This window comes from Balaenoptera physalus, assembly GCF_965194825.1.
Source record: "Balaenoptera physalus genome assembly, chromosome: 17".
Lineage (NCBI taxonomy): Eukaryota > Metazoa > Chordata > Mammalia > Artiodactyla > Balaenopteridae > Balaenoptera > Balaenoptera physalus.
In genome coordinates this window covers 46,285,665-46,311,690 of record NC_138895.1, presented here as the reverse complement: position 1 = coordinate 46,311,690, position 26,026 = coordinate 46,285,665, and the positions used below count along the sequence as shown (strand labels likewise).

At 43.6% G+C, this 26,026-nt stretch overlaps 1 protein-coding gene and 1 long non-coding RNA gene across 2 annotated transcripts in view; one reads left to right on the top strand and one right to left on the bottom strand.

The window, feature by feature from the left end:
- The window catches only part of SDC2 (syndecan 2), a 111,200-nt gene that overhangs the window by 4,763 nt on the left and 80,411 nt on the right, over window positions 1–26,026 (bottom strand). The window contains exons 2-3 of the mRNA XM_082432791.1: window positions 10,050–10,161; window positions 1,901–2,037 (exon numbers count right to left, since the gene is read on the bottom strand). Coding sequence (XP_082288917.1) covers window positions 1,901–2,037; window positions 10,050–10,161 — 249 coding nt within the window. The remainder of the gene's footprint in view (window positions 1–1,900; window positions 2,038–10,049; window positions 10,162–26,026) is intronic.
- LOC309646463 overlaps window positions 1–26,026 on the top strand; it is a 57,306-nt gene that overhangs the window by 17,074 nt on the left and 14,206 nt on the right. The gene's annotated exons all lie outside the window — the stretch shown is intronic.

Here is a 26,026-nt window from a genome sequence, read left to right as displayed (position 1 = left end):
GCCAGCTGTGTCTGCCTCAGTGCTCAGAACTTCTCCTTGCTTTCCTGTTGCCTGGCCCGTGAAGTCAGTCTACTGCCAACGGTAACGAACCCTTCTCCATCCGACAAACAGCACTCCAGTCCGGAGAGGGCTGCCCCAGCTGCCCCACATGTGCAGAAACCCATCCAGCCCTGTCCCTCACCACCCCGTGCACACACACCGGGAGGACAGCGGGCGAGGGGAAGAGCAACTGCACCCTGGGAAGGGGAGGAGAATCAATGGGCGGGAAGCCTGCGTGCGTTCCGGCCTGCAGAGGGGTTCTCCTTACTCGGGAGAAGGCCTGTCCCTACCTTCGTGACACAGCCTTCCACAGCCTGTCTGCTGCTAAAGCTTAGCAGCACCTCATTTCTAACCAGCAGACGGGTGAGCTCCAAAAGGGGGCACTTGTGTTTCCAAGTTCTCAGAAGCAGCATGCTACCCCCAGGCCGTCTGCAAAGTCTCCTGCTGCTGTCGCTTCACAAGCTCACTTGGTGAACTGCCTCGGTCTCTCCTGCTCTAACCAAATTCAATGAAGGCTTACAAAATGCTTACTGGCTCTCAGGTGCCACGCTGCATGCCCTCACATTTAATCTTCTCAAAGACCCCATCAGGAATGGGCTCAGAGAAGCTAAGAAACTTGACCAGATCTAGGATTTGAAACCTAGGCTTTCTTCAGACTTTAATATGCATTTTCCAACTTAAATAGCTTACCTAGGAGTGGGTAGTCAGCTAGTTGCAGCAGCATGCTAATAAGGCCAAAATCATCGGTCTCATAGTTTCCATTAACTAGTAGCTTTGCTCTGTTCTAAGGCCAAAGACCTTATTTCTTAGTAAGTCAGCTCTCAAAATGAATATAGGGGTGTACCCGCATTCCTCGTTATCATTGGAAGAGGTCAGAGTTTACATACCGCTGAAGGTGGGCCTGAAAAAACTCTGGGAAAACACTTATTGAGACTAGTACCTAGAGTCTCCTTAGTCCATAACCTGTTTCAGCAGATGTAAAAGTTCACAATGGTTTTAACTCAGAACAAATTCTTTACGAAATAAAAACAAATTTCCTTAGCCTAAGTCAAATCAACTGAAAAGGTTTTGCTTCTTAACTGGGCTATGAGTTCCTTAAGAAGGAGTTCCCTGTAAAAAAGATTTGTTTATAAGCTACGCCTGGGTGATAAAAGCACTAGGTAGAATTAGCTACCAAGCCACGAACAGACGTGGAAGAACTGTAAATGCATGTTACTAAGTGAGAGAAGCCCATCTGAAAAGGCTACATACTGCATGATTCTAACTATGCAACATTTTGGAAAGGCATAACTACGGAGGCAGTAAAAAGGTGAGTGGTTTCTAGGGGTTGGGGCAGGAGGGATGAATATGTAGGGTATAGAGCATTGTAGGACAGGAAAACTATTCTGTAGGCTACAGTAATGGTGGGTACGTGCCCATTATATATTTGTCAGAACTGACAGGATGTACATCACCGTGAGTGAACCCTAAGGTAAAACTCTGGACTCTGGCAGACTATGACCTGCCAGTGTAGGTGCATCAGTTGTAAGAAGCGAACCCCTCTGGCACAGGATGTTGATGGGAGGAGGCTTTGCCTGTGTGGGAGTCTGTGGGAACTCTCCGTACTTCCCGCTCAATTTCCTGTGAACCTAAACCTGCTCTGAAAAACAAGGTCTATCTAACAGCAACAACAAAAAAGCAAGTAGGTGGGTAAATGTCAAAACGATCATAAAGAGTAAGGAGGAGCCATTTATGATACAATGAAAAGACCATTTGTCCTTACACAGTTTTAAAGGGCACCTCTTAAAAGGCACAGTCTGTACAATTTTTTAAAAAGGCACATTTACAATAACCTGAGAACGCAATGGAAAACAAAACACACCTTTGTCTGAGCGGGGATCTTATTCTGTATCTTGTTCAGAGTCGTGGTTTCCACTCTCGGAGCAGCGCTAGTGAACGGAAGCTTTGGAAGGGGTCGAGACGTGGTCAGCTCTGGACTCTCTCCGTCCTCATCAGCTCCTGGCAAAATAAGCAAAGATGACCTAAGCACACGAATCAGGACACAGAGTTCTACAGTATCAGACAACATTGTCTACGGCTGACGATGACAGAGCCATGTTCTTTCAAAATACCTGCTCCTCAAGAACTTAGCACAAACCTTCCTGCAGTCTTCATAGCAATGAAGAGTGATTTCAAGGTGGATCTGTGGAGAGCCCGGCATTTTTTTCTATATTATTATTATCCTGAATGCTCTCAAGTAGTCCTTCTTTTACTTCCATGTTCAGTCTGTCCCACTCAAGAGATTTCTTCCCTTCTGTGCTGAAAGGTGCTACATTTTCCATTTTAAAACATAACAACAACAAAAAAGGAACACTGACCCTTTATCTGTGTGAGCTGCTGCCCTCTCTCCCCTTTTTACCACCAGATGTTTCTAATGGTGGTGTGCAGACTCACCGGCCTCTTCCCTCACCATCTACTCCGCTCTGTGCTCTACCCCCTTAGTCAGGTATTCCCTGTCACCACACTACTGGTACTGTTTTGTTAAGGTCACCATTCCCCTCCACGTTCCATATCCAGTAGCATTTTCCAGAGTCCTCATCTAATTGAACCTCCTAGCGCCACTGGACGCTTGTCAACTCTCACCTCCTTCTTGATATACTACCTTTGGGTTTCTATGGCTTTGACTTCCTGGCTTTCTCCCCTCACCTCTCTGGCTATTTCTAAGTCTCCTTTGCAGGCTCATTCTCTTCTACCTGGACACAAAATATGAAGAGCTCCTTAAGGTTGAGCCCTAGGCTGCTTCTTACTCCACACTTTCTCCATGGCTTCAATCACCATGTAAAGACAAATGAAACCTAAGTTGACATCATTAGCTTCTACCACTCCTCTGAAATGTAGACCTACGTATCCACTGGCCTACTTGGCATTTTCACTTGAATGACTCAAAGGTGCTATATACATCTCTATCATGTTCAAAATACAACTCACGGAACAGACTTGTGGTTGCCAAGGGACGGGGGGTTGGGGAGGGACGGATTGGGAGTTTGGGATTAGCAGATGCAAACTATTATATAGAGAATGGATAAACAACAAGGTCCTACTGTATAGCACAGAGAGCTATATTCAATATCTTGTGATAAACTATAATGGAAAAGAATATTGAAAAAGCATGTGTGTGTGTGTGTATATCTAATTATATACTGAATCACTTTGCTGTACAGCAGAAATTAACACAATATTGTAAATCAACTGTACTTCAATAAAATTAAAAAAAAAATAGAACTCATGATCTCCTTGCCTCTCCCCTCTACAAACCTGGTCTTCTCCCCATATTATCTTGCAGTGAATGGAACCCTCCATTCCTATAAATCACAGCTCTGGCCTCCTCCCCTCTTCCTTACCACCACATTGAATCCATCACCCAGTTCTGTGGATTTTACCTTTTTATTATGTCTCCACTCTTACACCTTTCTACGGTTCCAGGGCCACCGCCCTCATCCAAACCACTGTAATCTTCCTATCAATCACTGTACCTACCTTCTTCCTAACAGCTCCCTTTCAGTCCACTGTCCACAAACTGGCTGTGACCCCATCATCCTCCTGTTTAAAGCTATTACAATGGCACTCCACTGATTTCAAGATGAATATAAAATGCCTCAACCTAGCCTTGTGTGGTCCATCCCTGGCCTACCTTTCCAGCTTCCTACAGCATCATTTTCCCTGCTGTCCCCTGTGCTCCAGCTGTGGTCCCCGATCTTCAGCCAGAAGCCTTTGCTTAGTTAATTCCTCTCTCACCTCCAGACCTCAGCACAAATGTCATTCCTTGGAGAAGGCCTCCCTTCCATATTAGATTAGAGTCCTCGTTAAATGGTTTTTTAACACCACCTTTCTTACCCTAAGATTGCATTTATCAAAAGTTTGTAATGATGCATTTGTTTGTGTAATGATTGACTGAAGTTTCCCCTACAAGACTGAAGCTCCATATGGCCAAGGGACTGTTCGCCAAGTGCCTAACAGAGTCCCAACACCTGCAGACTCTGACCCAGTATTTGTGCAGTAAGGACTGACCACTGACTGCCAGCTGGGCACTATGTTTTTTTTGTTTGTTTGTTTTGCTTTTTTATCAGAAGAATTTGAGAATTTCTCACATTCAAATATAACATTTTTTTTTAACATCTTTATTGGAGTATAATTGCTTTACAATGGTGTGTTAGTTTCTGCTGTATAACAAAGTGAATCAGCTATACATATACATATATCCCCATATCCCCTCCCTCCTGTGTCTCCCTCCCACCCTCCCTATCCCACCCCTCTAGGTGGTCACAAAGCACCGAGCTGATCTCCCTGTGCTATGTGGCTGCTTCCCACTAGCTATCTGTTTTACATTTGGTAGTGTATATATGTCCATGCCACTTTCTTACTTTGTCCCAGCTTCCCCTTCCCCCTCCCCGTGTCCTCAAGTCCACCCCCTACGTCTGCATCTTTATTCCCGCCCTGCCCCTAGGCAATCTTGAGAAAGAAACACAGAGCTGGAGAAATCAGCCTCCCGGACTTCAGACTATAACATTCTTTTTAAGAATTTGACCATTCGTCAAATTTGTAACAACTGAAAAAAAAACTCAAAGTCTGTAACTCAAACTAACCTGCTTCCTCGGACAGGAACAAATGATGAATAGCCCCAAATTCTTCACAGAAGCATGTTACAATAACAAGCGGTTCAAAAAGCAAGAGGTAAGATACTGGGAATAGTGCAAAGCTATGAATAAGGCTCATTTTAAAAATATTTTAGTATATCGACTGCCTCTGGCACGTACACTCGTTATACAGAGAAGAAATGGTGAGGGTCTATTGGAATAAATATTGGATTTGGCATTAAACAAACTTAGTACTGATTCTGGCATTTATTATCTCTGTGACCTTGGGCAAATAACGCTTGAGTCAGTTTCTTCACCTGTAAAATGGGGATAACAACAACTAAGTCTCAGAGGTGCAAACATAATATGTATATTTGAAAGCATTCTGTATACATAAAATGTTACATAAATGTAAGTCATTAATAATGATGGCTCCAAATACACTGCTCTTTCATATCAGTCTCCCTGATTTTCCATCAAAGTTTTATACATAATATGATTGATTTGCTTCTTACAAAAAAAATTCAATGAGAAATGAAAAATTTTCAATTAAGGGCTTTCAAGACTCCCTTGGTTCACAAGAGTTACAAATACGAACTGCCAAATTAGGAGTGTGAAGAATTTGTTGTGAGAGAAGAGATTTTGTAAAGTAGAAAATTCCCTCAAGTTGGCACTTCTTAAATTAGAGACCGGTGAGTGACCCACCTCAGGGGCTCTTCCACTGCATTTATTATCTTTATTAAAAAGATTGACCCTCTTGCCCAAACCAGAAAACTGGGGATCCCCTTTCAGCCCGCTTTGCCTGAGACATCCTAGCCCAGAGCCCAAAGCTCGTTTCCACCTGGGAAACTCCTGCTTACACTTTTACGCCCAGAATCAGTGTCATCCTCTTTCCATCCATCGTGGAACTGTTTCTTTCTCTACGTTTCCACTGTTCACTAAGTTTCTTCTTTTTTGAAAAATAACATTTTCTTCTACTTATAAAAAGAATACATGTTTTTAAAAAATACATTTTTCATGGATGATATTGGGAAACAGAAATACAGGAAGGAATAAATAAAATTATTCCACCACCAGAGAAAGCATCATTAGATTTTATTGACTGAAGTGTTCCTAGCACCTAGAATGGTGTCTGTTCCCCTGTGTTATGGGTCATTATTAAATAGTTGTGGAATGAATTGGATAAATATCTGCATATCATCTCATCTCCTAATGAGTTTTTCATCTCTTAGATGACAGTTCCACCTTCCAAGGACTCTTCCACTCTCAGAATGGTCCTTTTTCAAAGTATCCTCTTCTTGTTTCAACGTTAAAGAGTCTTATCTCTCCAACTGTAATAAGTTTTTCTGTAAGTTCTCTTCTCACTGTGAGTTTCTGTTCTCTTACCATTCGGGGGTGTGGGAAGGTCTCTATCTTTCAGAAGTTACAAGTTCTCCTGTAAATGTCTGGGGAGCCTTGGTTGTCTTCTTGTATTTAAGAAGGAAAGGCTGAGAAGCTGACTAGAAGCTCTGAGCACACAGGAGAGGTCTGTCAAATGTGAGCATCATCAGTTAGACAGACTTGTGTGTTTTGCTGGAGAAATTGCCAATGCCAGTATCTTGGAGTTGTCTCCTTTGAGTTGGTCCAATTTCCTAGAGAGGGTAAAGGCCAGCCCGTCAGTGTTCCAGGAACTGACTGGGAGAAGACAACTGGGAATATCTCCGCATTAAATAACTCTTCATCTAAGAACTTGTATTTCCTGTTTTCAGTGTGGGGTCCCTTACCCCATCTGTGCCTGGTACACTCCCAGTCCAAAGACCCTCTGTTTTATCTTCCCCAGATAATAAACCTCCAGTTTTCTCCTGAGGTTGGGAGCATCAGTCCCTTTGCTGCGTTATGGTGGGAAGGAATTAGGGAATCTACCTGCATCTTGAACAGACTTTCAACCAATCATCCTGAGTTTAGTACCATTTTCACGCTCCATCTAGTGCCATGAATTCTGGGGCCCTACGGGGATTCTACTGTGTAAAGTGGTTGCCTCTTGGCTCTCCCCACCCCCACTACTGGCTAACTCAGCTTTCTCACATCTGCCAAGTCTGTTACTACTAGCCCATCTGCTTCCCAGCTTTCAAAACATTGTGGCCTTTGTCTCCTGTACCGTTTTGTTTGTCCTTGTGAGTTTAGGCCCAATTCCTTTATTGTTGGTTTAGTTGCGTATTGAAAGGTATATGTGTTCAATCTGCCATCTTTAACCAGAACTCTGCATTTAACTCTTACATTTTTGTTGTACAGCACCTTCTTATGTTATATCACCCATGACATGGTATAACAATTATTTTTTTCTCATTTCTACATTTTTCTCATCAGACTCTTGGTTCCTTGAGGACAAGGACCTAGTTTTTCATCTGTGTCCCAAGAACATGGCCTAGTGTCTGGTCCACAGTGAATGCCCATGAAACATTTAAGTGAATGGTTGAAGTTTTCATGTCTGCCAATGCCCACCCCTGAGTGCACATATATAGTCTGGTACCATCTTCTCAGGTGGGAAGCACCCTCTAGGCCTTTGGCCATTTTCCTCCAGTCCCTTTGCTCTTCCACTGGATAGCATGACGGGAGTGAGGACAGAGGGAACAAAACCCTCTGGCCAAAACCCGGGGGATCCCAGTCTCCAGCTGGGACTGGGCATCAGCTAGGCAGGGTCTCCTCATTCTGGAGTAGAGTTTTAAGACACAAGGAGGCAGTAGAGCAAAGGAGTGAAAGAGAACACACTCTCAAGCCCAACTCCCTGGCCCCTATCCCAGCTCCATTTCTTTCCAACAGTGTGATCTGAGGCAAGTTATTCAATCCCCCTGAGCCTCAGGTTTTTTCATGTGAAAAACAGAGATAATACAATCTGTCTTTACAGAGCTGTTATAAGACTAGGAACAGTGCCTGACATGCAGTAAGGGCTTTACAAATTTTAGTTACAGCTTTTATTACCTTTAAGCTGAAAATCAACATCCCCAGTGCAATGCAAGGAGGTTTCCAAAATCCAGAATGATACGCTTCTTTTTTTTTTTTAATTAATTTATTTTTAAAATTTATTTTATTTTTGGCTGCGTTGGGTTTTCGTTGCTGCGCGTGGGCTTTCTCTAGTTGCGGTGAGCGGGGGCTACTCTTCGTTGCGGTACGCAGGCTTCTCATTGCGATGGCTTCTGTTGCTGCGGAGCACAGGCTCTAGACGCACGGGATTCAGTAGTTGCAGCACACGGGCTCGGTAGTTGTGGCTCATGGGCTCTAGAGCGCAGGCTCAGTAGTTGTGGCGCACAGGCTTAGTTGTTCCGCGGCATGTAGGATCTTACCGGACCAGGGCTCGAACCCGTGTCCCCTGCATTGGCAGGCGGATTCTTAATCACTGTGTCACCAAGGAAGCCCCAGAATGATACACTTCTTTGTAGCAATGATCTGCCTAAGGCTGGAGCCAAGGCAGAAGCAACGGGGGCCCACATTTAAGCCTCAGCTCGATCCGTCTGATGAGTGGTTCAGGATTTCAAATGACCCACTCCAATCCCCTTTCACCTGGATGGGGGGAGTGGGGGAGGGGAGGTGCTGCCAGAGGAGCAGGACTGAACCTGTGTCCTTTATATTAAACTTAGGGACAATCTTGGCAGAAATCAGCAAAATGACTTCGACAACCTCCACAAATCTCTAACAACTCTTAGATTCTAAGATCTGTGAAATGGGGACCAAATTGTATCCATATTTATTATTTCCTGGGACATTTTGAAGAAGACAGTTACAAAGCACTTTTGAGGTGCTAACGAAAAAAAAGACGTGCCATGAGTGAACGGTATTAATAGAGTTGTGGGCTATGGAGAACAACTTTTCACACTCATCCTGCGTGTGTGTTATATACCACTTTCCCCAGAATAACTAGGGCTATTTTTACATGAGGACTGCATTGTAAGCTCATTGTTACTAGGTCAGACACCACCTCTCTTGTCTTTCTCAGACTTGCTGTTTTCCAACCTAAAACGCTCACTCTTATGTAGCTAGAGCTCACCCAAAGACACAACTGATTTTAATTTCCTCTGGGTCATTCTGAAGCCCAGGCTGATCTGATTGTGAGACATCTACATTCAGCGTAACTTTTACCAAATGTTGAACATAAAATGAAAACTCAAATCAAGGAAGATCCTGGATAAGACTTGCCTAGCATGCTGCTGACTTCGAGTTCCTGACTGGATCATTAACATATGCACAAGCTCTTCTTCTTTCTCTGCTACCTGGGGACCAATCCGGGCACAGGTGAAACACTTCTCAGGTATGGTAGACCGCAAAATTGGCCAAATCCTTTATTCCCCCTTGTATCCACATCCTCTGCAATGTGGCCCTGTAGCTCTTTTCATTAAGAGGCAGACTCTGGCCTGGCCTTATAACTGGCTCTGACCCATCAAATATGGTAGTGAAATTGGGCCAGTTCTAAGCCTTGGCTTCAAAAGATTTTGCTCACTCCTGCTTGCTGTCTTGGGATCTCTGCCTCCTCCCTGTGGACAAATGGCTGGCCTTCTGGAGGATGAGAGACCGCATGACCAGAGCCGAGTCTGCCCCATTGCCCCAGAGATATGACAGAACCCAGAAAGATCAGCAAAGCTGCAAACCCAACCTGCAACTGACCATTGACATGTGAGGGAGCCCAGTCAGGCCAGCCTAAATTGCCACCCTGCAGAGTAATGAGCTAAATAGAATGACTGTTGTTTTTAGCCACTACACTTCGGGGTGGTTTGTTACGAGTCATTACTGCGGTGATAGATAACTGATACACCACTGGAGCTGAGGATATCACTGTACAATGATTTTACCTGGCTACTACGTTCTCCCTCCTACGTTTGAGCAATACACTAGGAGTAAGAAAGTATAACTCTTCTTGGTCTCACCTATAATCTTTAAGGTAGGGTTGGCAGCTGTATGAAACCAGTGTCTCAGGGATCTCTTTAAGGGTGGTTTCCATGACATCGCTCTGAAAGCCTCAATAATAAAATTAAAAGCTGATGTTGACAGAACACTGACTACATGCCAAGCAGCATACTCTAAGAGCTACAGATGTGTCAACCCCTTAAACCTCACGACAAACCTATGTGGGAGGGACTGTTATTACCTTCCAGTCTATAAATGAGGAAACTGAGGTTCAGCCAAGTTAAATACATTCCCAAGATCTCACAGCTCAAGTGGCGGGGAGCTAGAATTCACACCCAGATGCTGTGACCCCACAGAGCATACTCTTAACCATCGTGCATAACTGCCTGTCTCCTCGAAGTAAGCTCCACTAGTGTGTGTGTGTGTGTGTGTGTGTGTGTGTGTGTGTGTGTGTGTGTGTGTGCGCGCGCGCGCGCGCCAAGCACGGAGAACAGAGGTGAGCGTGGACGTAGCCTGCCTTACCCGAGCCTGATGCAGAAGCATAATCATCGTCATCAATAGGATACACTCCTGAAGCTTCTTCAATGGAGCTGTTGTCAAGGTACATGTCTTTATCAGACGTCAGCTCTGCCCGCTGAGAAAGGAGAGAGAAGGGATTCAGGATGGTGAGAAATTAGGAAGTGAGCTTATTCAACTCACTGTGCAGGTTTACAACTCGGCGGCTACCCGTCCCTCTCCCCTGTTCCTTGGAACCCACATTTCTGGCCCTACCCCTCCTTAGGACACCCTGACAACTCATATTACATCAAGGGCTGACCACAGACAAATGTCCCCGAGGGAAGCCTACAGAACCTAACTCAGTGACATGAAGATGGCTCAGAGGCCAAGGCACCTATCACGGGCTTATCTCCTTACATCCCACTAAACCTGTCTGAGTTCCAGGGCCCCAGTGCTAGTTGGAACCATCTCAGGCATTCCTGCTGTCACAAAGTCACCGTGAGGCTCCTTTACTGGAAAAGCTACAAGACATTCAAATCATTTAAGACTTTCTTGGGGATGTATTAGGGTGCTTGGGCAAAATCACCACCCAGGGATCCGTCAAGGCCCCTTGGATGTTTGCAGGCCTGGCCACACTCAGAAGCTCGTGGTGGCGGGCAGGCTGTCACAGGGCTTCCTGCCGCAGCCCAGACGCATGCAGATGCCAGCACCACACCCCTCGAGGAGCAGGGCCTGTGAGGCTCATTGACCAGGGCGACAGCCCACCGTGAGCCGCGTCTGGGGCTCACGGGCTTAGCAGAGCCTTAATGACAAATGCAGAGAAACCCACAGGAGCACATTCTTTTTATATTCCTGGCACTTGGTAACAGCGAATCACACACCGAATATGGAGAGGGGATCATTCACTAAGTCGACCAGTTCCACAGCTTCTTAGCTCTTCGGTAAGAATTTTAGTATTACAATTCAACCTAATCCTACCAAGAGAGCAACTCGCATGAATTGGAGGCCGAGTAGATGTATAATTTTTTCTTAAATGGTTTCAGTAAATTGATATTTTACCACTAGTATCTCATGAAAGCCCAGAAACAAATACAGCAATCTGTCAGCTTCTAAACAACATCTGTGTTTGGAAAAAGGCAACGCTCATTATTGTCCTATTTTTAAAAATCAAATGGAATGTCTCTTCCTAATAGGAATGACAAAAAATGTTTCCCTCACTACAGAGGCTTTCATTAGATTTCCTTTAAAGCCTTCTGTTCCAGCTGTCACTGCAACTGGAACCTTCCTAGGAGGATGCTGGCCCCGCCCCCCCCATCACAGCAACACCATCTTCCCTGGCTGGAGAGGCTGAAGTGTCCTAAACCCGAGTCCGTGCTCTCCAGGCGTCAGGGACAACTGACGGGAAGGTATGGGCGCCCACTCTGTGTGAGCGGCCACGTCAGCACATTCTGAGAACTGAGACTTCAATCAGGGACTGGTTTCCCAGTGGCCTGGCCTGCGGCGCTGAGTGACCACCCTGAGCCAAGAGTGTGCTGGAGTTTTCCTACTAGAACAGTCAGAGCTTAACTCAGCCCTCTGAGGCCATTCTGCGTGACACGGGTCTCCAAGGCTCTCCCCAGTCCAGGCCTCCGGTGTTTTCCCAAGCTTGTGAACCGACCGTATCAGGAGCCCTGGTTCCCACAGCCCCGCCATCAGCGTCACTGAGCCACAGTATGCAGTCAGCTCCTTTGAGGGCGAGGACGGCACCTCATACATCTTCAGTCCACCCCAACTCCCCACAATCATGTATCTGGCGTATAGTACATGCTCAGTAAACACTGCTTGGGCTGTTTCGTTTGTTGTCCTGCTTGTATTAAACTTTGTCCTGTGAACTTCACCTGCAGGACCCTGTCGTTCTTTCTCTCAAATCCTGTCTACAAAACAGGCTCTGACTTCTCCAGTCCTTCCATGTCCCCTCGTTACAAACTACTATTTTGGATTTTGTAGTCTATGAACAGTTTAAGACAAACTCTCAGTGCTATTTATTTTTTTTTATATATACAGTTTTTAATTTTATTTATTTTATTTTTTGGGCTGCGTTGGGTCTTCGTTGCTGCGTGTAGGCTTTCTCTAGTTGTGGCGAGCGGGGGCTACTCTTGGTTGCGGTGCGCGGGCTTCTCATTGCGGTGGCTTCTCTTGTTGGGAGGAGGGGCTCTAGGCACACGGGCTTCAGTAGTTGTGGCACTCAGGCTCAGTAGTTGTGGCGCGCGGGCTCTAGAGGACAGGCTCAGTAGTTGCGGTGCACAGGTTTAGTTGCTCTGCGGCATGTGGGGTCTTCCCAGACCAGGGCTTAAACCCGTGTCCCCTGCATTGGCAGGCAGGTTCTCAACCACTGCGCCACCAGGGAAGCCCTCAGTGTTATTTTAAATTGTTGCCCCTCAGCAGAGCACACTTGGAGAAGGCAGGGCCTCAATGCCCTGTGTGTGCTCCCCGGGCCTGTAAGACTGCATGGGGACTCAATAAATATTTGCCAGTTGAGATTACCTAAAACAAATTGGCCTTTGACTCAGGCTTCAGAGATAACACATGTCACAAGACCCCTAAAGTTGAAATCTTTCCATCTGAAGCCTGGGAGATCACTGGCCCCAAACCTCCCACACACATGGCATGGCACCTGGCTTAAGTGACCTTGAGTCTTAAAAGCAGAAACCCATTTGCCTTTTCTTAACACTGAATGCCTTTTTCCTCCTGGCTCTGTCAAAGAAGTTTGAGGCGGCACCGGCCACACGAAGATATTTAATCCCTCCTTGTAAACTGAATTTCTATTCATTAGGTGACCCAGTTGTCGGACGGACATGTCTGTCACACTCACAGGCAGATGGGCCAAAAACGACTCCCAGAGGATTCTGGCCACCGCACAGTTCAACCACACGGGGTGGCTTGACAAGCAACTCACTTCTCCAGGACAACTGGCTCCTTAGGAAGAAGCTGTCAGACCTGAATTACTATAAGACTTGGGGTCAGGATGCATGTACAGAAGCTGGCTTGCCCTCGGGCTCTGCAGGGCTCCAGGGTGGTCCTGCGGCTGACGGGATGTTTAATGTGCTCAAAGGCAGTTAAAAGTATTTGTTCCTCCAGCATCCGGTGTGGTGCAAGTAATGATGACCTCACACTAAAAGTCAACTCCTGCTCTGACATCAGGGGCACCAAGCACCTAAGAGGAATTACCAATATCCATCCTTCTATAGAGTCCAATTTAAGCAGATTCCTTTTCACTCGGTAGCAGATAATGCTCAAAGAAACACCTCCACTGTCTTTCCTTTTAAACAAAACACACCTTCGCAAACATGACAATTCCTTTGGTGAAGCCTCCACAGTCTGTGGAAAGGATTGCTGCAGTTAACATGCCCGGAGAGGGAAATGAATTCTGCATTGACATTCCCTGGGGGCAAGATGTGCATCTCTAGAAAGCCAAGAGAAGGGGTGACTCAAGACTACTGCTTCTACACCAGCCAACTGCGATGTGCCTCACTAAGCAGAAAACCCCAAGACACACTGAACGCTCTCGCGTTCGATGAGACAGAGCCGCTGGATGAAAGGAACCAGGAGGAAATGGGCAGAGGCACAGCCCAGGCTGTGGAGATGCAGCCCGACGGAAGGATTTCCTAATGAATTTGTTTCATTTGGGACCAGCCATCTCCACGAGGCAGCGCCAATACTGTTGGCTAACAGGGCTCAGAGTACAAGTGGGAAGAAAAACAAAGCTGGTCTTTCAGACCCTTCCCCCCTTGGCTGATGCAAGACATGCATGCAGGAGAGCAAAGGGAAGTTGTAGAGAGCAACTGGGTACAACGAGGAGGAAAACTGACTGCAGGACAAAATGGAGGTTCAACCATGGAAACTGAGCACTAAGTTGCCGTCATAGAGGAAGCAGCTCCCCCCGGAGGAGAAGGCCCACTGCCTGAGTGCTGGATCCCCACATGCCTGGAAGGCAGGCAAGATACACGTTTGTCTCCCAACTCCATCCCTTCTTTTCTAGCCTTCGAACTGCAGTAACCTCATCATGCTGGGTCCAGACCATTACAGAGGCCACCCCTCAAGACGTGGTACTTAGCCAACGCTCAAGATGTTGTCTTTGAATCCACTCTCTGCTGAGGGACCATTCTTAAATATGACCACATTGCTCCCCTGCTGAAAAAAACCCTTTAGTGGCTCCCTATCACCTATAGGATGAAAGAAAAATGCCTTTTCCTTGAAAGAATACCATACGACCTCACCTGCATTTCCAGTGTCAGCTGCTGCCACTTCCTCCACCCAAACCCTGGGCTCCATGACAAAAAAACTCCACTCGGAGACCTGGTGACACCAATTTCCTTTATACAAAACCCCTAAGAGGAAATAAACTCCTCTAAGCACAGAAAATTGAGGAAAACAATGGTGATCTAGGCCTCACATACTTGAGAATGGTGAAAACTAATATTCTGACAAGATGGTTTGGCCCAAACATACATGGTGTGTGTAATAAAAATGAACAGAGAAAATGCTGACCCAGTGCCTGGAAGACCACAAGTGCACTAATCTCGATTTTAGTAAGCAATACCACAAACCTGCCCACGTTCTCAGCAAAGAAAATCGTGGGATAGCAACTGAACAAATGTACTTGTTGGTTTTTTCTTGTGAGGTAAAGCTGACATCGAACAAATATCATGTTTCAAACTGCCAGGGTGGAAATCTGTTATTTAGAAATTAGAGGTCTTCCTTGAAAGATACACTGCCTTATCTACTAGATGAATGTCCTCTAAATGCCTTAAACTAGTGCAACCGATAAACAGTGGTCAAGATAATTAAAGCTCAAAGCAGTCGGTGTTAAATTCACCTTATGGTGGAAACTTAGGTTGATAACAAAGTCAGAAAGTAGAAAACCTAACTATTTATGGATACCACTCCCAGACCCAAGCTTCACAAAATTATCCTTTGGACATAAAAATTAAATATTCATGTGGCCTGTTATGACATTCTAAATCACATCTTAGATAACAAACACCTGGATGGTGTCTCTTGGTTTTAGGATAAAGGCACATCCAGTCCTGACTTAGACTCAAATGTATATTAACTTTTATGGTGATTACAAAGCACCAAACTGGCTGTAACTTTAGCTTATTTTTCCAGAGGTGACTTAATAAACTATTTTATTACTAGCTAACACACACTATAAAAGAAATAATAGTTAAAATTTTCTCCCACATAAGTCCCACAGAGATGATACACTTGCCCTTAAGATGAACTTGCCAATTCTGGCTGAGGTAGAGCCCAAAGGAACATATAATCTTAGAGCTTGACTGGACACTACAGGTATCCAGATGACCTATTTATTTCAAAAGTGAAGGCACAGAACAGCACAGTGGCAAAGTCACTTAAAATCACCCAGTCTAGCTGGTGGCCAAACTAGAGCCCAAAACTTTTGCCACTTAATTCTTACTATTGCACTGTAATGTCCTACAACATGAAGCTATCAGAGCCAGTCAGCCTGGGGTTCAAAAGGATTAGCTGTAGCTAATGGTTAAGTGTTTATTATGTGCCAGGCATTCTGTGCTAAGTGTTTTATAAGCACTGGCACATTTAATCATCTCAACAATCTCCACTGCCAACCAAGGAACTGAGGCTTGTCCAAAGACAGACAGCTCAGAAGTGGGGAGCAGGGGTTCACTTCCAAGTCTGGGCTTCAAAGTGTGTGGTCATTGAGAGTGCTGGCCATGCTGTGCCTCCCCTCAGCCCCCCTTGTGATTCACACACAATAAAGGTCCTGAGAAGAATTGTAATAAAGAGTCCTGTTGAACTCTGCTTGATCCAGGACTTCCAAACTTTGGCCATGGAAATTCTCCAACCCCCCCAACTCCCCGAAAATCTATTTAACATCTTTTAGAACTAGTATTCTTGGCATCATAGATGGGGAAAAAATCTGTGTGAAGAGTTAGAATTCTAGCTTAACAATTTCTTCTCTGCCTACCTTCTTGCAAACTGCCCATGTGAAGGACGCCAAATGCCATTCATTCATTTTTAGTAATACCTTCATCTCTATCAGATGTCCCATCCAAACCAAAGATGTAATGGAAGGAAAGAAACCTATGTTTATTGTTGGGAAAAGATACTGCTGTCCTTGAATATGTGAGATATGACTGCATTATATATTTCCAGGCAAATGCTATTGTGTTTACCAAGCACTTGTTTACAGAAAACTACCTGGTACCTAACAATGTCCTAGGCATATTCTAGTATCCTGTATATAATTCCCACAAAAGCTGAGGTCAAAGGTGAGGTCACACATGAAAGCAAATTCTTAAATCCTTACTTAAGAAATCCTTAAGAAAGATCTTTAGCTCAGACCTGTTTCAAACACCTCGTCTAGTCCTTAATTACTAGTCCTTTTAGCTTTTTGCTGGTCTCTAACTTTAAGAAACACTTGAGCATACCTTTCATAAAGTGGGGATTTAATTAAATTATTTACTGGTGCATACTAGGAAAATAAATCTAATTCTGAAAAGAAAAAAATCAGGTTTATGAAGGTAGAATCACATTTGGGTGTTAATGAGGCAAAAAGATGATTGGGCTGCTCATAAAAATGTCGCATCAAAAAATAAATTCTAGGGCTTCCCTGGTGGCGCAGTGGTTGAGAATCTGCCTGCCAATGCAGGGGACACGGGTTCGAGCCCTGGTCTGGGAAGATCCCACGTGCCGCGGAGCAGCTGGGCCCGTGAGCCACAATTGCTGAGCCTGCGCGTCTGGAGCCTGTGCTCCGCAACGGGAGAGGCCGCGATGGTGAGAGGCCCGCGCGCCGCGATGAAGAGTGGCCCCCACTTGCCGCAATTGGAGAAAGCCCTCGCACAGAAACAAAGACCCAGCACAGCCATAAATAAATAAACAAATACTTAAAATAAATAAATAAATAAATAAATTCTAAAAAAGTCAAATCATCGGCAACCATGGAAAATTTCAACTAGTTCCATGAACCTTTTGAAACAAACCAAAGCACGACAGATGACAGAATTCCTACCGTATCTATTTACAATCCTTCAGGTCTGAACCACTCATTTGGAATTGACCAGTCATGGCGGATTTTCCTGCTGGACACTGCATACAGAGTGGGAATCTTATCTCACCACTTAGAATGTACGTTCCTTGAAAGAGGTCCAGGACCCAGGAGCAGGTCTGATGTTTTCTGTATCCCCTACTGCTTTAGAGCCAGCATATGGTAAAGGTTCAACAAAGAGTAGGAGAGGTCACATTCTTCTGAAAGGCTAAACCCAAGCTTTAAGCCATTTGGTGAAAGGAAATAACCATGTATTTTAAATAAGTTAGCTGGTTACCTCACATCAAGGAAAACTCAACCAATGTACTCTTACTAGGTCTCTTAAAAAGGGAGATCTGGAATTCAGCCTTTTACTGTGAGGAGGACGAACAGAAAGATAAGTATGACCTTAGAAGAATCCGCCAACTCATTAAGCATGCCTCCAACGAGCCGGGTACAACACTGGTCTCTGGAGAACATTTAAATGGCTGAAAAGTGTTTTAAAAAGTAACACTGAGTTAGTGTACTTCACAGTAGAAATTTTCCTCTTTGTTTAAAAAAAAGAACTGAATGTGGTTCAAAGCACTTAGATTTTCTAGCCAACAAAGCTCAAATAAAATCTTTCTCTAATAAAACGCTCAGTCCAATAATCAGCATGTTAAAAAAAACAACAGCAAAATAATCTTGCCGAAGGATTGCTTGACTCATCTCAATTTATATTTATGATTCAATAGAATCCATATCATTTTCACCAAACATGCCTCACTGTAGGTATATTGGTGTAGCTGGAGCTTCAAAATTATTTTTCTCCCTACAACGTTTGTCTGTTGAGTCTACAATACGGTACCTGGCTCAGTAAGTGGTTTGTTGGGTAAATTTCAACCAGCCTCTCAGATAGGAGGACCCAGAAAATCCCGTAAGCTTATTTAACTGAATGATGCAACCCTCCTCTGCCCCCAAGCATTACGACACACAGAACAGGCAGGATGCAGGTCCCCAGTCCCATTTCTCTTTAATCTAGACCTTGGTAACAATGAACAGCCCTGATTACACAGACTCGTTGAGAATATGCTCATCTACCAATAATCATACCCCTGGCATATCACTCTACAAACCCCCATGTTCCAAAGCCCTCAGTTTCTATAAGCCACCATTTCATGAAGAAAAGCCCTCAACTAAATAAACCAAGCAGAAAGAAATCTAAACCTTGCACCCAAATTCTTGACATACTTTATGCTTTGTCACCTAGAGAAACTACAGGGACAACTAATTAAATGCAAAATCTCTCACCTGGAGAGAGTTTTCACTTTACATCCATTCATAACTTTTGAATTTCGAAACATCTATACTACAAAATTCAATCAATATGTTGTTTTTTTTTTTTAAATCCTCTTCCTGAGATTAGTTTACTGCTAATAGTAAACAAAAACCAGTCTTCCTCTTCGGGAGCAAGGAAGTCAACCGGGAGGTAGGGGGTTAGGGGTAGGTAGTGGGGGACAAAAGCAGAACACACCAAAACTTCTTACTTCTGTTTGTGGTAAAGCGTTCGGATTCTTGATCCAGAGAGAGAAGGGAAGCCACCTTTGTCTTGAATTAAATTTGTCGGCTACAAAAATAGGGCTCTATGAAGCAATGTATATTAAAGCAACGCCTGGGATGCAGAGTGGGATTATGTTGAATATGCATGACACACAAAAGGAAAATGTTCATGACTTACAGATGTGTTCCAAGTTGTGCTTTCTTCCTTTTTTGGAATATCAAACAGAGGGAAGCAAGAGGTTTGCAGCCATGTTATTATAAGCACTGCTGCCTCTCCCCCTCCCAAACTAGAATATTCCAGTATTTATTTTGCCATCCATATGACCACAGTTTAGACTAGGGTAAAAATAGAAGCCGTGTGGGCCTAACCTGAAAACTCCCAAGTGCTGGAGAGGGTCAGTATTAATATATTCTAACTGAAATAACGAGATTCTGTTTTCTGGTGGCGTTTGGCAGGAGAGGGGGGAAAAAAAGAGATTTGGAATTTATTTCTCATTCAGAAGTGTTTTGTAAAAACTACCATAATGGAACAGATTCCAAATCAAGCACAGGAAGCCAACAGGCTCTGGTTTAGATTTAATAATTCACTCTAAAGGCTTTTCATCTGCTACAATTTTAGGCCCCAAGGCACAACCACATATATTCTCCACCCTATACGGGAGCCGACAGACTGCCACAGGACGCCTACGGGACAGGAAAATGGGAAAGACCGGTCCAAAGGGCATACCACGCCCTTCCAGGCTCCAACTGATGCTGGAGAATGAACCTGCGCTTGGCAGAGAGCAGCAGCTGGTGGATGGAATTTCCAACTGAGCCTGTGTTTCAGGTCTAAGCTAGCACTGAGTTTGAACGTTGATAGGAATATAGGAAGCTTTACTGCCGGCCTGTCAAGAGAAGCTCTATTTAAAATATGCCAACTAACAGAAATGGGCACAAGCCCTTCGGGAAGCACACTGGCAATGTGTTTTAAGAAGATATGAAATCTTTCTTAGCATCTGACCAGATGTTTCTACTCTCAGGAATTATCCTAAGGAAATATTCTAAAAAGAAGGAGAGGTGGGGTGTTTACTACTGCATTAAAGCAAACTCACTGAGACAACCTAAATGCAACCCTAGAGGGGTAGCTATGTCAATTGTGTATGATACGTTAATTTCTCAACACAGCCGTTAAAAATCATATACCACAGAACAATGAGGAAAAAGTTTAGACAACACACTCTATTTAAAAAGCATATATTGCTTTAATATTTTCTAATATTACAACTCTTAAAATTTCATATCATTTGGTTAAGCACTGAAAGGGGAGGGGAAAAATGAAGAGAGTTAATTGGTGAGGGTGGTGGCTTGTGAATGATTTCACTCCTAATTGATATTATTGTTATATTTTCCAACATATATATGCTGCTAAAGGCACAGAAAGCACAAGATCAATGGAAAGGGCCAGGGACCAGCTTCCAAACATCAACAGTAACTTTTAACAGTTAATGCATTCAAACAGACAGGTACATACATATATAAAGAACCTAAAGAAAGCATCATGGAAGTATATGGGTGTATAAGTGACAAACACTAACAAAAAAAGTGCACACTTCAGAAAAGTGCCACAGAATCATACCACAGTGCTTGGGCCACTTCCGATCCAGTTTAACTGAAGCCATAAAGGCAAAAGCTATAGTAAAATGGATATTTAATCACAAGATTCTAGGTTCTAAAATGTCCGGGGTCTAATTACCATCTCATTAGCTACTCTTTGCTCTTGAGTTATTTAAAGCAAGGAAGACACTCCACATCAAGGTGAGGCTGCCGGTGGGAGTCAACAAGCTCCCTTCCAGCTTAGTCCCCACCTGCAGTGGCCACTACCTGACCTGGGAGCATGGTGACCCCGACACACCTCCAGGGCTGATGTGCCAGTGAGCCCCCAAGATGTTTCACGTTGTTCCTGGTTTTCAGGGTCCATCCTGTTACACTGATCTCGTCTGTCTGCAAGGGGAGCCTCTTGTTCTATCTCTCCTTCTGCTGATTCCAGACAGCCTTGGATTTGGCACAGTGACTATCTGATCTAGGAGACATTTTCAATGAAGAAAATGACATGTGGCTACTTCCTTACACTGGAAGATTGAGAATGTGTCAGCACTTATCTAAATAAAAGGAACAAAGCTACGCAGAAAGGGATACATCCAAAGGGGATGAGAACACGGATTTCAAAAGTGGAGAAAAGTGGAGTCAAGCTGTTCTGAACATGGGCTTTTTCTAAATTTTTTATTTTATATTGGAGTAGAGTTGATTAACAATGTTGTGTTAGCTTCAGGTGTACAGCAAAGTGATTCAGCTATACATATACATGTATCTATTCTTTTTCAAATTCTTTTCCCATGTAGGTTATTAAAGAACATTGAGCAGAGTTCCCTGTGCTATACAGTAGGTCCTTGTTGTCTATTTTAAATATAGCAATGTGTACATGAACAGTGGGCTTTTAATACCTAGTGCCAAGTCACAGCGGCGGCTGCACCGTGTGCCGAAGGATTATTCACATTCTTGATTATCTACCGAAAAAACACTCTGATTCTGCCCAAGGCACATAGCCCCTGGCCCTGTCTTTCTTCTTGTTATATAAAGGAACTGTTCTTGACCGAACTTTCCAACCAGTAAACAATGAAGGCCAAGCAGTTTTTAAAGAAATGATTTCCTTGATAGAGGAAGCGGGAAAAAGTTTAAAGGTATTAGAGTCCCATTATGAAATCCACTGTGGACCCTGCATGGAATTTCCCAAGAAATGAAGCCTGAGCTCCCAGACAAAAGCACCTGTTTCACAAGGACTGTTTACAGTCACGTGACCTGTGCCATCTCTCAAGCGAACGCATTTTAGAAAGCGCTCCTGTTGGTGTTCTCAAGTGTTGTTTATGAGTTATTTATCTGAAGATAACATTTACAGTCTTGCCATAGGAAGAGGAAAGGAGATGTGTGGATAGTCATATTTTTTTCCAAAAACAATAAACACTTTATTGGCTGTTCAAACTAACATGTGGGCAAAGCCTTCAAAAATCCAAAAGGTAACCTAATCCACCCCAGAGCTGCCTGTCTTTCTGATCTACCTCCATCAGAATCTACTATGAAGACATTCCGACATCCTGCTGATGGAATCGTAACTCTTATTCTTAAAATACGAGGATGTCAAAGATGAAGGGAAAAACAGAGCCTGCAAGATGGTAAAATTACATACTCAGTTAAAAAATAATATTTAAGAAGCTCTTTAGAGAATATATTGAAAAGAGTCTGTCATTATTTTTTGCACCCAAATGAGGCCAATTCATGGTAATTTGCCAGTGATAATTAAAAGTCTCAGCTGGAACACACATTCGTAAGTACCATTTCATAGGAGACATAGCACTTAGTTTTCTAAAAATATGGGAGATAAGGAAAAGCAAATAGCTAGGAGTCAAAAACATATCAGATCATCGCAAGGAATTTTTTTTTTTCTCCAGGTGAATCCAGTAATAAAAGCAGCTTACTAGCTGATTCCATCAGTTCTGAAGCAAGCCATACCAAAAGCCTCTGGGGTGATTTAGCACCCAAGTGTGCTAAATTATTTTCTAAAAATTCCCATATTCCCCAGGATCTTTCCTTCTTCCCAAATTAATGGGCCACCCCGTGCCTGCAAATGCCTTCTGCAAAGCAACCAATGGCAAGATCTATGTAAAAAGCCCCGCCTTTTCAGATGACAGCTGCCTGGAGCTACTTGTTACATCTTCATTTCCTAGAGAGCACAGGGTCTTACTGAGAATTAAAGCCCGGGGAGCCCAGCCCACATTTATGGTCTCTCACTTGGGTCCTGTCACAGCCTTTTGAGATGGGACCGGTTTCGAATAGATGTAACTGCTCCGGGCACCCCGCTGCCACACAGCGCCTCTGCCCACAGAGTAGAGTTTATTATTTAATTGGTACAAGATCAGCAGGCAGCCAGAGAAGAACTCTCTCCTGGGGGTCAAGAGTAAGAGACCCAAGGAAGATGTGTCCACTCCTCACCGGCCTCCAGGCCACAGCTGAGGATGTGGAAGCTCGGGGGCTATCAGTTTCTATCCTTCCTAACTTGGACTGGACCTGCCTGCCTTTGGCCAATGCTCTGGAACAGAGATACATGTATATTTCCATCTCTCTCTTCCAGCCGCTTACACACCGCTGGTAGAAAAAACCACTTGCTTCTTGCCCCTCCTGCTTTGGGAGGCTGAGGAATTCGGCTGACTGATGGCAGCTGCCAGGGTAACCTCTTTGGCATGCAGGTCAACAACCCCTCACCTAATAGCCTTTCCCCGCCTGGCTGCCCTGGCGCGCCGGTGCGGCCACAAGCCCTTCATTCAAGTGGTCACACGGCAGCGCAGCCCCCGTGGAAACCCGCTTGGAACTGTTCCAGCTCATACCAAAGAAGGAGGCTTTTAATACAGATTGTTCTTTTAAAATCCTTTACAACAACAGCTGTAATCTATCGTGCTGGGGGACTCTGTAAAAAGCTGCCACTCGGAAAGCCCTAATATTGATTCTTTCCCCTTGCGTGGCTTTTAAGAAAACAATCCCATGCGAAGAAACCATAATCAATTTCTTGAGACTTTGCTAACACAAAACAGTGTCTAAATTAAAATATACTTTTTAAAATTAAAGGAAAACCATAGTAAATATAAGAAATCCATCCGTTATCCTGCCTTTTATTCAAGGGCCAACGTGTTTGTTTTCAAAGAAAAGTCAGTTGAACAAATGCAATAATTATTAAATACTGATTAAATCTCAGCAACTCTTCTCTAAGAGTTGTTTAGCAGGTAACCCTAGCCGAAAGATTAAAGGGAACTCTGTCTTCATTTGAGGTCTGGAATTTCCAATTCTTCATTTGCAAGATAATATACTATTTTCTCTGTGCCTATTCTTAGAGAAAACTATCAATTCTAAGCCTGTGTTTATAGACAGTCATGATTCCAAGTGGTCACATCCTGAATGGACGTCCAAATACCAGAATATTTTAAGTCTTTTCATGGGAATTCTGGTAGATATATTATCCTGTCAAATTTGCCTTTCCACATGTGGCCCTCTTAGAAACCCAAGCATGTCAAAAGATGAAAAGTCAATATTTAAAGCTACAATGTGCAAACAGAGCAATTTGGTGTTTTCAGTTGAAAATTATATTAAAAACCCTCACCAACATCAACAGCCAATTTCCAGATTAAGCATTAAGGGAAAGCACAATTTCATATAATGTCTGTTATCTGTACTTCTATTTAGAAGAAAAAAACCTGAAGACTTTATTAAAATGCCATACATAAAATGCATACAGAATTGAAATCTAAGTAGACTGAAAAAACCCATAACACTTTGTGTCAGCATGGCACTTACCACGTGAATGAAATTAGATCTGATCACATCCAAAGAGCTGGCAAAAAAGAAAAAAACCAAGAAAACTTAACTGTCATTTGCTTTGCTCCCAAATAAGAGTAATCTCAATTTCAAGGGAATGAGCTACAATTTCTGTGGCAAATATCTGATATTTATTCAGGTTTCACATTCCTGGCATCCAAGGACCATAGGCGTTTACTCAGGGGTGGGTGTACAATTTGCAGATTTATTAGTTGAGAAGTTTAACTCCCTCTCCACACCCACCCCAACCCCTCAAATTAGAGAAGGCCCCTGCTTTTTCACCAAACTAAATAAGTAAGAACTCAAGAGTTCTGTAAAACTCCGTAACACTAGTTGATCAAGGGACTAAAGCTTTGGCAAGCTAGGCCTCCTGGGGTTGTCACACAAGGAGGATTTCACAGCTTCACTGGGCTGGGCAGCCTTTTTATCCCAAGTTATTTTAAGCAACTTTTCTCCAGCAAACAAATCTCTGGCCTTCCTCTCTTCCATTGTAAAATTGTTACAGCTCAGAAACAGCTAAGCATTAAGGAGAAAGCAGAATTGGCTTGGTCAACTCATTTCAATCCCCTCCTTCTATTTGAATGCTCTAGATTAGGGCTGTCCGATACAATTGTCTGTGATGATTATGATGTTCTAGACATGCCTTGTCCAAAATGGGAGCCACTAGTCACATAGAGCTATCGAGCAATTGAAATGTGGCTGGTGCAACAGAGGCACTGAATTTTTTATTGCATTTACTTTTAATCAATTGAAATTGAAATAGCCACACGTGGCTAGTGGCTAGTGGCCACTACATTGGACAGCGCAGTGCTAGGGAGAATGTTTAAACTGTTGTTGGAAGCCTGGGCATATCAAAGCTGTCTGCAGCTGCTGGGCTAAGCCGCTGTGGGGTTAAATGCTCTCTCCTTAAACAATAACTGCATATTAGCAGAAATCAATGCCTAACACAGAATTGCCTTTTCCATCACAACACTCCCTTTGCACTACACACCTGTCAGAAAAAGTAAGGATTCAATCTAACTAAGTCATTTAATAACTATTGATTTACCAAACACCTACTATGTGCCGAAATGTTCTATCATCTATTTAAAAATAGCGACGACCTAGAGGGCTGGGATAGGGAGGGTGGGAGGGAGGCTCAAGAGGGAGGGGATATGGGAACGTGTGTATGCACATGGCTGATTCGCTTTGCTGTACAACACAAACTAACACAGCATTGTGAAGCAATTATACTCCAATAAAGATGTATTTTAAAAAATAAATAAATAAAACGGTAAGCTTTGTGGATAAGCAAAGTGTGGTAGAGCCAAACAGTGGAATAGTATTCAGTGATAAGATAAAATGAGCTATCAAGCCAGTAAAAGACAAGGAGGAAACTTACATGCATATTACTAAGTGAAAGAAGCCAGTCTGAAAAGGCTACACGCTGTACGATTTCAACTATATGACATTCTGGAAGAGGCAAAACTATGGAGACAGTAAAACATCAGGTGTTCGGGGGAAGGAGGGACAGATGAACAGATGGAAAGTGAGATTTTTTAGGGCAGTGAAACTATCCTGTGTGAAACTGTAATGGTAGATACATGACATTAAGCATTTGTCAAAACCAACAGAATGTACAACACGAAGTGTGAACCTTAATGTACACCGTGGACTATAGCTAATGATAATGTGGCAATATTGGTTCATTAATTGTAACCAATGTATGCAATAACAAGGAAAATGGGTAGGGGCCTGGGGGATATATAAAACTATACACTATCTGTTCAATCATTCTGTAAATCTTAACATGTACTCCCCCAAAATAAAGTCCATTTATTATCATGACGTCCAAATCTCTGGTGAATTCCTAAGGCCTGCCCGTGTACCTCTACTGAGCTATGCTCCTTTCTAGAATAAAAACACACGTTTTCTGGCAAACCAGCACACATGAGGTGGTTCCTGGGTACTAACAACGTGTGTATGTGGCTGCCTCACACTGATGACAATTAGGTTCATGAAAGAAATGAGACCTTCCAGA